Here is a 13621-nt window from a genome sequence, read left to right on the forward strand (position 1 = left end):
AAAGTCAAGTTTAAGTTGAGATCTGAACGATGGATAGAAGGGAAGTTCTCAAATAATATGCTTTTATATTGGAAATAGTACTGAATAATTCTGAGAAATCAAATGCTTCTCCTGTCCCCTATTTCTAAGGAATAACATTTAAACAATAATCCTGGTTTCAATAGCTATCGTTAAAACAAGAGTTAGCTTTATATCCTACTATATTTATATCCTATTATAGAAATATATACATCTTTTCTAGCCTAATAGCTTATTATTATTCTTAATTTATTAAGATTAGATTTTGTTTAATAGCTTAGATAGAAGTTACTGTGACCAGGTTTGTGCTGACATTCTTACATAAAACACTGTTCTTTACACGTGATCCCATCTCAGGGTGGGAAAGGGACTTGAAGTGAAACTCCTCTAAAGAAGACAGACGCACAATCTACAAATACATGAAAAAAAGCTCATCATCCTTAATCATCAGAGAAATGCAAATCAAAACTACTTTGAGATATCACCTAACCCCAGTAAGAGCAGCCAACATAACAAAATCCCAAAACCAGAGATGTTGGCGTGGATGTGGAGAAAAGGGCACACTTCTACACTGCTGGTGGGAATGCACACTAATACGTTCCTTCTGGAAGGATGTTTGGAGAATACTTAGAGACCTAAAAATAGACCTGCCATTCGAGCCTATAATTCCTTTACTAGGTTTATACCCAGAAGACCAAAAATCACAATATAACAAAGACATCTGTACCAGAATGTTTATTGCAGCCCAATTCATAATCGCTAAGTCATGGAAGAAGCCCAAGTGTCCATCAACCCACGAATGGACTAGCAAATTGTGGTACATGTATACCATGGAATATTATGCAGCCTTAAAGAAAGATGGAGACTTTACCTCTTTCATGTTTACATGGATGGAGCTGGAACATATTCTTCTTAGCAAAGTATCTCAGGAATGGAAGAAAAAGTATCCAATGTACTCAGCTCTACTATGAAACTAAATTAATAGCTTAAAGGCTATAATCAAATTTCACATGAAGGCTATAACCCAACTATAGCACAAGACTATGGGGAAAGGGCCAAGGAAGGGGAGGGAGGCGGAAGGTTCTAGTGGAGGGAGGGTAAGAGGTGGGGCCACATCTATGGTGCATCTTAGAATGGGTACAGGCAAAATTTACTAAATGCAGAATACAAATGCCTACGTACACTAAGAAAATGCCATGAAGGCTACATTGAACAGTTTGATGAGAATATTTCAGATTGTATATGAAACCCATACATTGTACCCCTTGATTACACTAATGTACACAGCTATGACTTAACAATAAAAATAAATAAATTAAAAAAATAAAATAAATAAAACACTGTTCTTTAATCATAGAAAAGCCATAGATTTTATATATTAAGAGATTTAAGAAAATAGTTCATGGATATAGTTACATACATAAAAAATGGGAATAGACAATATTAAGTACAAAATACCAAAGGTTGTTTTTGAGGAGGTTGTTATTGAATATTACAGTATTCTCACTGTTACTACTAATAATAAATGCTAATTACTAACGTACTCTGAGCATTGTCTCAGTTAATATAACAATCCTATGAAACAAGTACAAAAATACAATTTTTCTTTTTTCTTTGAGACAGAGTTATTACTCTGTCACCCTTGGTAGAGTGCTGTGGTGTCACAGCTCACAGCAATCTCCAACTCTTGGGCTTAAGTGATTCTCTTGTCTCGGCCTCCCAAGTAGCTGGGACTACAGGCACTCACCACAACGCCCAGCTATTGTTTTGTTGTTGTTGTTGCAGTTCTGACTGCTGTTTTAGCTGGCCGGGGCCGGGTTCAAACCTGCCACCCTCAGTATATTGGGTCGGCGCCCGACCCACTGAGCCACAGGCGCCACACTTCTTTTTTCTTTTTCTTTTGAGACAGACAGGGTCTCAGTTTGTCACCTGGGTTAAAGTGCAGTGGCATAATCATTGCTTACTGCAACCTCAAACTCTCTGGCTCGTGTGATCCTCCTGGTTCACCCTCCCAAGTAGCAAGGACTACAGACATACACCTGCATGCCTGCCTGGCTTTTTTTTTTTTTTAATTTCTTTTTTTTTTTTTTTTTTTTTGGTTATTGGCCGGGGCTGGGTTTGAACCCGCCACCTCTGGCATATGGGACCGGCACCCTACTCCTTGAGCCACATGCGCCGCCCCATTTTTTTTTTTTTTTAATTTCTTACAAAGATGGGTCTCCCTAGGTTGCCCAGGCTGGTCTCACACTCCTAGACTCAAATGATCCTCTCACCTCAACCCCCCAGAGTTCTAAGATTACAGGCTACAAGTACAATTATTATTCCCATCATCATCATCATTATTATTATTAAATGTTAAGAATAGAAACGTTTTTTGGGTCATAGGGATTCATAATCAAACCCAACTCCACAGATCATGCTCTTATGTCCTACTCCCTGACTGTGTGGTTAAGACATGTGAATAAAAGCCATTTTTTTCAGAATCACTATGATTAATAGTAAGTGGATCTCTTTGGCATTTATTTTTAGTCTAACTTACACATAATCTATAATGTTATTACAGAAAATGGAAAACCTATTTCTTCTAAGTGAAGTAATATCAGTAGCATTCATTAAGAAGAACAAATATTTATTCAGTTATTTATGTGTATTTGCATAAACTGGGCTCAAGGATCACTTGAGCATAGGAGTCTGAGGTTGCAATGAGCTAGGATGCTCTAACCCAGGCGACAGAGCAAAACCCTGCCTAAAAAAAAAAAAATTGTACTTGTTCCATAGGATTGTTGTAAGTATCAATGCATTAGTAATTACTAAGTACTTATTATACATGGATTTTTAAAGAAAACGAAAAAACAAAGGTATAAAACCTATAGAAATACCTAAGTTGTACCATTATACAAAAGAAAGTCATCAAAGATTAAATATATTTCTTATCTGTAATTCTCTGTTTGTACCACTTAATCAGAATTCTGCTAAATAAGTGAGACTGAGCTAGCAATCAAAATCCTGCAATTTCTCTAAAAATCCTGAGCTTTCCTCAGAGCACAGAAATTTAGCTCCAAACATGTCATACATTTTAAGAATTCATAAGTACTGTCCTGTACTAAATGCTGGTTCATTTTATTCCTCTGACCTTTGCCTTTTATTTCTTTGTAATGTAAATAAAATCTGATCCAATAAAAGAGTCACAAAATCTTGAAAAGCTGTGTTCTGTATTCTTCATTAGCAAGGAATGACTGGAGAAGTGGAAACAAAACAATATAATAATACCAAATCTATCGCATAGGGTTGCTATGTGGATTAAATGTGATAAAGCATGCAAAAGACTAGGATAAAGTCTGGCATATAGAATGTTTTATAACCTCTAGCGGCTGTTGCGATGTTATTAGTATTATTCATGTGATTATTACTCCATATCCTGTTACCATTTCATGATATCCTAAGAAGCTACCACATAAGAGCCTGTGTGCAGAAAGAACATTGGGTTAGAGACCATAGCAGGCCAGGTTGTTTAACATGATAGCTCAATAAAAATGAGCACATTCTTTGAACATGTTTTAGAGACCTTACTTATAAAATAAGAGATAACATCCTCTACCTTACATAGTCATAAAGATTCTAGTAAAAGTGACATGAATAGGAAAGCACTTTTTAAATAAGAAGAAACTACAAATATCAAACATATCATTATTATTATTTGATAAACCAATCTAGGTACACAGACATTTAAAAAGCAAAACAGAATTGTCCCTAATTTACAGTCACGTGTCCTGCCTTGATTCCAGTACTATAAATAATCCATAGGTTCAGAGATTTGCCTTACAGGAAAACTTTTTATTTCTAACTACTATCATACATATTTAATAGAACTGACTGGTGTTAAGGGTATACTTACCTTTACTATTGTTTTAGGGCGTTTTTTAAAAAATAGTTTTGGCTTTTCTACCACAGGAAGAGGTGGAAGTTTTTTAAGCTCCTGTAAGACGGTAGTTGCAGCACGTTTCTTGGAGAGTTTCTTGCTATTTCCCTCTCCTTCTGCAGAAAACTCTCCCACTGACACACGAGTAACAAAGCTTTTCATATGTGGTGGTCCACTTTCTTTAATAACCTAATAAATACAAGTATAGGCAATTTAGACATAATCTTACAACAAGACTCTCTTAATAGTCACAACATAAACAAAATTATAATATTTCTTTGAGAAAACTATTCTCATTCATTTCTGACACTTCATACTTAATGAACTGAAATTGGAGAAATCTAAGCAAACACATTCAATTCATAGCCAATCATTTTTTATTACTTAAAGCAGACTTTATGGTTTCCCCATGCCTTATGGAACATAACTTTAAGAACATAAAATTTATCATATTAGATGCCTAATTAGATTGGCCATCTAGAATAATTACATACATACCTGATTTTTTCCTGCTTAAGGGTAAGTTACTGGAGGACAAGGACCGTGTCTTACTCTAGTTCTATAACTCATAAAGCATCCTGTCTGTGCAAGCCTCTCAAAAACAGCTGACAGATGAAAAATAACCTGTTTTTCATAGACACCTCAAAGGCTATTTTACAGTAAAGGATATTTACTCTTATGATATGATCCTAAAAAGATAAGTAGATATGCCAAAAAAAATCCCTAGCTATTTAGGAATTGATCCTGTCAGCTATTAATGAAATGTTCCTAAAACATGTTTAATCTGCTCTCACTTTTAAACTATGCCAGCTTTTAGAGAAAAGATGCCTTCCAAAATCTGAGCACTCAAACTTTGGTCTCCTTCAAAATTTTGACCACTAAAGATACCTAGTTATTTAGTTTAGAAATTTAGTTTAGCTAAATTTAGTTTAGCTAGAAATTATTTTGAAATTCTGTTTTTATTATTGGGCACTAATAAGGAAAAGGAATGAAGACAATACAGTATCTCAGTAATCCAACGTTACTAGGATTAAGAAAATTATCACAAGCAAACTTTTCAACTAATTTAAGTTAACCAGTATAAACACCAAAAGTGCTTATTTTAACCACTTTAATGTATATTCTTCTCAGTCAAAACAAAAAATATATACATTAATGATTTAATAGATATTAAATATTTAATCTTTTATGTCTCACATTAGATCATTATAAACATCGAATATTTTATACCATAATATATTGACATCCCCAAGGGTTTATAGAGACTTATAAAACTGTTCATATTCATTGTAGCCTTTAACAGATTCCACGTTTCAATAATTTTCCAGTACATGCAGTTACTTCGGTAAGTTTTCCACATTTTTGCCTATCATTTCTTGCTGGGATCAGTAGACACTCAAGTATTACCTGCCTTTCTCATTTTGCTTTAATCTGCCAAAGGCAGAGAAATCAGATAAACTACTTGTCAGAACTGTGTCCAAGAAGAAGGCAAGCAGTGTCTCAGTCCAGACCAGATGATCCCAGCAGGGGGATGTTATACAATATGAAGGAGAATTCTCCACACTGCTTCAGGTTATTTCACACATCTTGCCTATTTTGCAGATACAGGTTGTAAAATTAGTGATCTTTTAATAAGGGACTTATTATAATAATGATTTTTGAAAGTTTTCGCTTTCAAATTTCATATAATTTTTTAAATATGCATGTGGCATATTTACCTAGTGGTAAAGTCAAGACCTGCTTAAACACTTTTTTTTTTTTTTGGAGACAGAGTCTCACTATGTCGCCCTCGGTAGAGTGCCATGGCATCACAGGTCATAGCAACCTCTAACTGTTGGGCTTAAGCAATTGTCTTGCCTTAGCCTCCCAGTAGCTGGGACTACAGGTGCCTACCACAATGCCCAGCTATTTTTTTGTTGTTGCAGTTGGCATTGTTGGTTAGCTGGCCCAGGCCAGGCTCAAACCCACCAGCCTCAGTGCAAGTGGCTGGCACTGTAACCACTGCGCTACGGGCACCAAGCCTGCTTTAACACTTCTTAGTAATTTATGTTAAAAAATTAAGGTTAAAGTCAACCATATTTTGGCCTCCACACAATTAAAACAAATTGGATATTAATACATAGGTGTCACTAAATATTAACTTGAGTATTTTTAATTTGATCCTATTTAAAACACCAAATCCTATAGGGTACTACAAACCATCTTCCACCCAGAAAGTAAATATTACGATGAAAACTGAAATATCATGTCTACAAATGACTTAATATAGAAAATACACAGAAACTGGCAGGAATCCACAACATCATTACAATTTCTACTTTCCCCAGGGTCTATATCATTTCATGATAGTGGATTTGAACATAAGGAGGCACATTAACTCTTGCATGATACCAGAATACCAGTTATTATATTTGTTTAAAGTAATCAGAGCAAAAAGAAAAACTAGATTGCTGAGCACATACCTCAAAACTGACAGGCATATTCCGCTTCAGAGCAATTTCAAACACTAAGCTGATCTCAGATTTATTTGCATCTTTGTCATCATCCATTTCTTTTCCTGATTCACCATTCTGAATCACAAAAAACAGGATAATACTGAATCTGAATCCTGACTTTATAACAAACTTTACATGTATTCTACAGTCAAAAAAGCCCATCTAAGCTACAATGAAAAACAACCACTGTATCTAGTGGATCTGGAGCAATCGCAGTAGTCGAGAACTTTACTGCAAGGCTTTTTGTTACTTGGTTTTCAGCTTTTTTCTTAAGTAGAAGGACTTAATACTGAGTTTAGAAAACTTTCACTCAACTATGCACTAACTTGAATTGATCTTATTTCCCTAACTAGTCCTCATATTTTAGAGATCTCTACCCACCCTATCCCTGCCACCCCATGATTCCTGCTAATATTCTAACATGAGCCATGAAGACTAAGTTACAGAAAATATACAGGACATAGCAGCTCTGAGTACAGCACTGGCTCCATTTCACTTATTCACTGATTTAACACATACTTCTGGAAGGCCTAGTATATGCTGAATACAGTGGTAACTCTTAAAGGTAAGGAGATAAAGTATTCCTGCTGCCAAAGATCTTATGATCTAGTGGGAAAACAAATAAGAGTTACAATGAAAAAATACAAGCAGAAAAACACCTAACTCAGCCATTAAGATAAATCTCAAAGGAGGAAGAATAGGTTTGGGGAAAGGAGAATTGCAGAGGTTTAACCATAGGGTTTGAAATAACTAAGTGGAGAAGTCCAGTAAGAAGGCAGCTGTACCATAGGTAAGACATGCCTGAGTTAGATACTATTTTGAAATAAGAGAGAAAGTAGCTAAAGCAATGAGAATGAATGAGATTACTCAAGAGTAGCCTTAGTATTCCTATTTCAAAAATAAATTAGGACTGAAAAAAATCCATAAAACTCTACTTTAAATTATTTGATTCTAGATTGACATAATATAACTTATGCTCAATAAACACAGCATTAAATGCAAGGCAGATAGATGTTATTTCTCATCCTTATACATATCCTCAAATCCCAAACTGCCTGGGAGGTGAACTCCAGAGGTAAACTAATGTTCTAAAAGATAAGGCCATCTTGGCAGGAACACCTGAGTCTAGTATAGCAGACAGATAGCCTTGAGAAACAAATCTTAGCAGATTATTACTCTACTATTCTACTCTATCAGAAAAAATTCCTTAACTTATAAAATGCATTTACTTGTCTTCACAATAATCCCACCAGGAAAATATAAGAAAGAGACTGTCATCTGTACAACGCCACACCTGATGTGATTTTTCTGGAATAGGCTCATTCTGCAGTGCTTGCAGGGCTTTCATTGCAGCATTGTGTCTAGCAGCTTGTCGAGTCTTTCCTTCCCCAAAAAATTCATTGTTTCCTACAGTCAGCTGGACGTAAAAGATCTTAGGCATTGGGCAATGATACCTAAAATAAGAAAACAAAAACATTAATGTTAGTTCAGTAAAACGACTCTCTAATCATTAGTAAGATTTCTTTGGTTTAAAACTAAAAAATAAGGACCATATGATTCTTTCAATTGATGCAGAAAAAGCTTTTGATAATATCCAGCATCCCTTCATGATCAGAACACTTAGGAAAACTGGTATAGAAGGGACATTTCTTAAACCAATAGAGGCCATCTACTACACAGCAAACCCACAGCCAATATCGTACTGAATGGAGTTAAATGGAAATCATTTCCACTTAGATCAGGAACCAGGCAAGGTTGCCCACTGTCTCCATTGCTCTTAAACATTGTAATGGAAGTTTTAGCCATTGCAATCAGGGAAGAAAAGGCGATCAAGGGTATCCACATAGGGTCAGAAGAGATCAAACTTTCACCCTTCACAGATGATATGATCGTGTATCTGGAAAACACTAGGGATTCTACTACAAAACTTTTAGAAGTGATCAAGGAATACAGCAATGTCTCACGTTACAAAATCAACACCCATAAATCTGTAGCCTTTATATATACCAACAATAACCAAGCTGAAAAAACAGTCAAGGACTCTATTCCTTTCACAGTAGTGCCAAAGAAGATGAAATATTTGGGAATTTACCTAACAAAGGATGTGAAAGATCTCTACAAATAGAACTATGAAACTTTAAGAAAAGAAATAGCTGAAGATGTTAACACATGGAAAAACATACCATGCTCATGGCTGGGAAGAATCAACATTGTTAAAATGTCTATACTACCCAAAGCAATATATAATTTTAATGCAATTCCTATTAAAGCTCCATTGTCATATTTTAAAGATCTTGAAAAAATAATACTTCGTTTTGTATGGAATCAGAAAAAACCTCAAATAGCCAAAACATTACTCAGCAATAAAAACAAAACAGGAGGAATCACGCAACCAGACCTGAGATTGTACTATAAATCAATAGTGATCAAAACAGCATGGTACTGGCACAAAAACAGAGAAGTAGATGTCTGGAACAGAATAGAGAACCAAAAGATGAATCCAGCTACTTGCCGTTATTTGATCTTTGACAAGCCAATTAAAAACATTCAATGGGGAAAAGATTCCCTATTTAACAAATGATGCTGGGTAAACTGGCTGGCAACCTGTAGAAGATTGAAACTGGACCCACACCTTTCACCATTAACTAAGATAGACTCTCACTGGATAAAAGATTTAAACTTAAGACATGAAACTACAAAAATACTTGAAGAAAGTGCAGGGAAAACTCTTGAAGGAATTGGCCTGGGTGAATACTTTATAGGGAGGACTCCCCAGGCAACTGAAGCAGTATCAAAAAAACACTACTGGGACCTGATCAAATTAAAAAGCTTCTGCACAGCCAAGAACACTGTAAGTAAAACAAGCAGACAGCCCTCAGAATGGGAGAAAATATTTGCAGGTTATACCTCCGATAAAGGTCTAATAACCAGAATCCACAGAGAAATCAAATGTATTAGCAAGAAAAGAACACATGACTCCATTTCAGGGTGGGCAAGGGATTTGAAGAGAAACTTCTCTAAAGAAGACAGACGCACGATCTACAAGCACATGAAAAAAAGCTCTTCATCCTTAATCATCAGAGAAATGCAAATCAAAACTACTTTGAGATATCACCTAACCCCAGTAAGAGCAGCCCACATAACAAAATCCCAAAACCAGAGATGTTGGCGTGGATGTGGAGAAAAGGGCACACTTCTACACTGCTGGTGGTAATGCACACTAATACGTTCCTTCTGGAAGGATGTTTGGAGAATACTTAGAGACCTAAAGATAGACCTGCCATTCGATCCTGTAATTCCTTTAGTAGGTTTATACCCATAAGACCAAAAGTCACAATATAACAAAGACATCTCTATCAGAATGTTTACTGCAGCCCAATTCATAATTGCTAAGTCATGGAAGAAGCCTGGTACATGTATACCATGGAATATTATGCAGCCTTAAAGAAAGATGGAGACTTTACCTCTTTCGTGTTTACATGGATGGAGCTGGAACATATTCTTCTTAGCAAAGCATCTCAGGAATGGAAGAAAAAGTATCCAATGTACTCAGCTCTACTATGAAGCTAAATTATAGCTTTCACATGAAGGCTATAACCCAACTATAGCACAAGACTATGGGGAAAGGGCCAAGGGAAGGGGAAGGGAGGGGGGAGGGTATGGTAGAGGGAGCGTAATGGGTGGGGCCATATCTACAGTGCATCTTAGAATGGGTACAGGCGAAACTTACTAAATGCAGAATACAAATGCCTACATACAGTAACTAAGAAAATGCCATGAAGGCTATGTTGAACAGTTTGATGAGAATATTTCAGATTGTATATGAAACCTGCACATTGTACCCCTGTGTACTAATGTACACAGCCGTGATTTAACAATAAAAATAAATAAATTAAAACACACACACACACAAAGATTTCTTTTGTTTAAAATGATACCAACTATAAAGCTGGGTGCAGTGGCTCACGCCTGTAATCCTAGCACTCTCGGAGGTGGAGGCAGGTGAACTGCCTGAGCTCAGGAGCTCAAGACGAGCCAGAGAAAGAGTGAGACCCTGTCTCTTAAAAAAAATAGCAATTATGGTGGATGCCTGTAGTCTCAGTTACCCAGGAGGCTGAGGCAAGAGGATAGCTTGAGCTCAAGAGTTAGAGGTTACTGTGAGCTACGACGCCATGGCACTCTACCCAGGGGGACAGAGTGAGACTCTGTCTCAAAATAGAAAAATAAAAAGATACCAGCTATAGAATGTACTATACTCTCCTATTAATCCTAATAAAATTCTGACTTCATTAATGTACTTATAAAAGATAAAATGTGAGTTAACATATCCATAGTAGTGTATAATGATTTGCATTAAAAGCATATATACAACACTAAACACAAATAGGGCAAAAAATTATTTAATTAATCATAATAGACTTTCTGATTAGAAGTTTTCAGTTCAGTCAGATTTTGACAGAAGTGAGCCAAATGGTCCGGTGCTAAGGACAGGGGAGCTATTAAAGGAACAGGAGATAGGCAAGCCCATTTAGGTGACAAAGTGTAGATTACTGTGCTTCTAGAAAAAGATAATCAATGATTAGAAATATGGAGGCAGAGAGACAGACTTAGCATGATGCAAATAAGGAGATCAGATTCAACATAAGAAAGAATAACTTATTTAAGCCAATTCTTAAGCAGAAAGTGTCATATTAAAATATATTTTAAGGTGAAAAATTTTAGCAAGTCTGTGTTTAATGAAACTAAAGTAATGAGGCAAGACTAGAAATTTTCAATAATGAAGATACGAGGGCATAAAAGAGATGGTGAGAAGAACAAACCTAAGAGAAATTGAGAAGAAAAAATTAAAAGGATATGCAATAAAATCCATTAATTCAACAATTATTGATAGAGTGCCTTCTATGAGACAGGAGAATATGACAATGAATAAAAAAAATTACATTATAGTGGAGAGGACAGCCAATAAATAAGATAAATGTGTAGAATACCTAGGGACATACGTAACAAAAAGTAAAGACGGAAGGTTTCAGTGTCAGGGATGTGGCTTTAAGATAGAGTAGGTTTCATTAAGAAGGTAACAACTGCGTGATATATGGAAGAGTGCATCTGAGGCAGAGAGAACACTGAGTGCAAAGGCCCTGAGGCAGGAGTGTACCATCCATGTCCAAGTAGTGGGGAGGCTTGTCTGGCTAAAAGATAGCCCAATTCCACAGAGCCTTCCCCAGAAACTGCTGGAATGACTTTTACCCTGAGTGAAATGACCAGCCACTGGAAAGTTCCAAGCAGAGATGTGACAGGATCTGATTTACATCTTAGAAGGATCGTCTGACTATACATTGTTGAGGACAGACTGTAGGGAAATGATGGTGGAAGTAGGAAGATTTATTTAAAAAAAGAAAAACAACCATGATAATTCAAAGAAAAGGTCACAGTGGCCTGAACTAGGGAGCAGCAGTGGAAGTGATGAGAAATTGTTGTATTTTGGATGAATTTTGAAAGTAGAAATGATAGGTTTACTCAAGGATTGGCTAAGGAATATTGGTGGGGGGTGGCTGTCAAGGATGACCCCAGGGTCGTGGAACTAATAAGCAAGTGAAACATGGAATACCCATATATTGAGACAGAGAAGACTGCAAAGGAATAGAATTTTCTGGGGGTGGGTAACAGCATCTCTCTTTAGGAGATGTTTATTATTGGACCTTTTAGACATCCAAGTGGAGATGTCAATTGAACAGCTGGATATGTAAGACTAGACTTCAGGAAAGAGACTCAAGATGGGAATCATCAATATACAGATAGTATTTAAAGCAATAAAACAATGAGAACTCTGTGGGAGGGACTGAGAGAAAAACCAGGCCAGCAAGAAGTCCTTCCTAACAGCCAAATGGAAAAAATGTGTATCAAGAAGGGAGAGATTCATTGCATCTAATGGTATTCATAGGTAAAAGGATAACTGAGAAATATGACCAATGAATCAAGCAATTTAGCAAAATGAATAGGCTCAATTTTAATGAAATGGTGGATTTACTACTGTAATACTGAAAAATTAAGTTAAAAATCACTCCAGTGCTAGGAAATGTTTGTTTTTGAGCAAAAAGAAGTTCAATTGAGGTTCTGCTATGTTTTAGATGATTATTGGACATCCGTGTAGTGGTGTTTTATATTCAACCTGAAATAAATTGTCCTTCATGTAGGAATTCACCACTCACGGTGGTAAACCTGTGGTCTCAAGGCCACACATGGCCCTCCAGATCCCCAAGTGCAGTCCCTCCACTGAATCCAAACTTCACAGAACAATTTCCTTTATTAAAAAGATTTGTTCTGTAAAATTCAGTCAAAAGGTCACACTTAAGGATGGAGAAGGCCACATGTGGCACCACAGCCTTAAAGCTTGACAAAGTTTGAGATGTTGATTGGTAGTGAAGATGCAGATTTTCAAGGCAATAATTGAAACCACATGAGTAGATAAACACCTGGAAAGGGTAAGAGTAAAGGAACCAAAAAAGTGCCTAAGTCTGCGATCTGATTGATGCCTTTGATCAAAGTGCAGGGGAAACAATAGGCGGCAGTGAAGGAGATGAAAGAGAGTCAGAGAGAAATTACAACACAACGTCAGGGGCAAGGGTAATCAGCAGCATCAAACGAAGTGGAGAAATCCAGACAGAGTACGAAAACAAGAAAAAGTTGCTGTTCTAAACTCTTTTCTTAAAATCAGTTTTCTTGGTCTATACTTTGCTATTAATTTGTTTTAAGACCAGCTTTTTTATTTCCATGCCTTTGTATCTTCCCTAAGGACAAAGTGTTTTAAATGTGTTTGTATTATATAAGTCATATGTTCTCATTTTTAAATTAGTGATTATTAAAAAATTTTAATTTACCGTAGTCATAGTGATAGTAGTAGTCACAGTAAAGACTACTTTTAACATGCAAAAAGTAAAAATCATTAAAAACCATGACCTTTTTTGCTCTTGGTTTATAATAACCAGTATTGAAGTATACAATCTTCTATCACCTATTTTCCTTTCAATCTTTTTAATGCAGAAATTTCAACAGACTAATATGAATAATGCAGATTACCTTAACTTTGTATTTCATAAAATTAAGTGTTCCCTTGTCCACGGAATTTTATGCACATTTTAACTAGTTCTACTATAAAACTTTAAAACAGACAACGAGAAATCAGAAATTT

The 13621-nt window shown here is 36.0% G+C and overlaps 1 protein-coding gene across 8 annotated transcripts in view; it reads right to left on the reverse strand.

Moving 5' to 3' along the window:
- STAU2 (staufen double-stranded RNA binding protein 2) overlaps nucleotides 1-13621 on the reverse strand; it is a 329861-nt gene that overhangs the window by 169019 nt on the left and 147221 nt on the right. For all 8 annotated transcript variants that reach the window (XM_053559242.1, XM_053559239.1, XM_053559244.1 and 5 more), the window contains 3 exons: nucleotides 7727-7886; nucleotides 6400-6507; nucleotides 3914-4126 (listed from right to left, as the gene is read on the reverse strand). In XM_053559242.1, the coding sequence (XP_053415217.1) occupies nucleotides 3914-4126; nucleotides 6400-6507; nucleotides 7727-7886 (481 nt within the window). The remainder of the gene's footprint in view (nucleotides 1-3913; nucleotides 4127-6399; nucleotides 6508-7726; nucleotides 7887-13621) is intronic.

This window comes from Nycticebus coucang, chromosome 13, assembly GCF_027406575.1.
Source record: "Nycticebus coucang isolate mNycCou1 chromosome 13, mNycCou1.pri, whole genome shotgun sequence".
Lineage (NCBI taxonomy): Eukaryota > Metazoa > Chordata > Mammalia > Primates > Lorisidae > Nycticebus > Nycticebus coucang.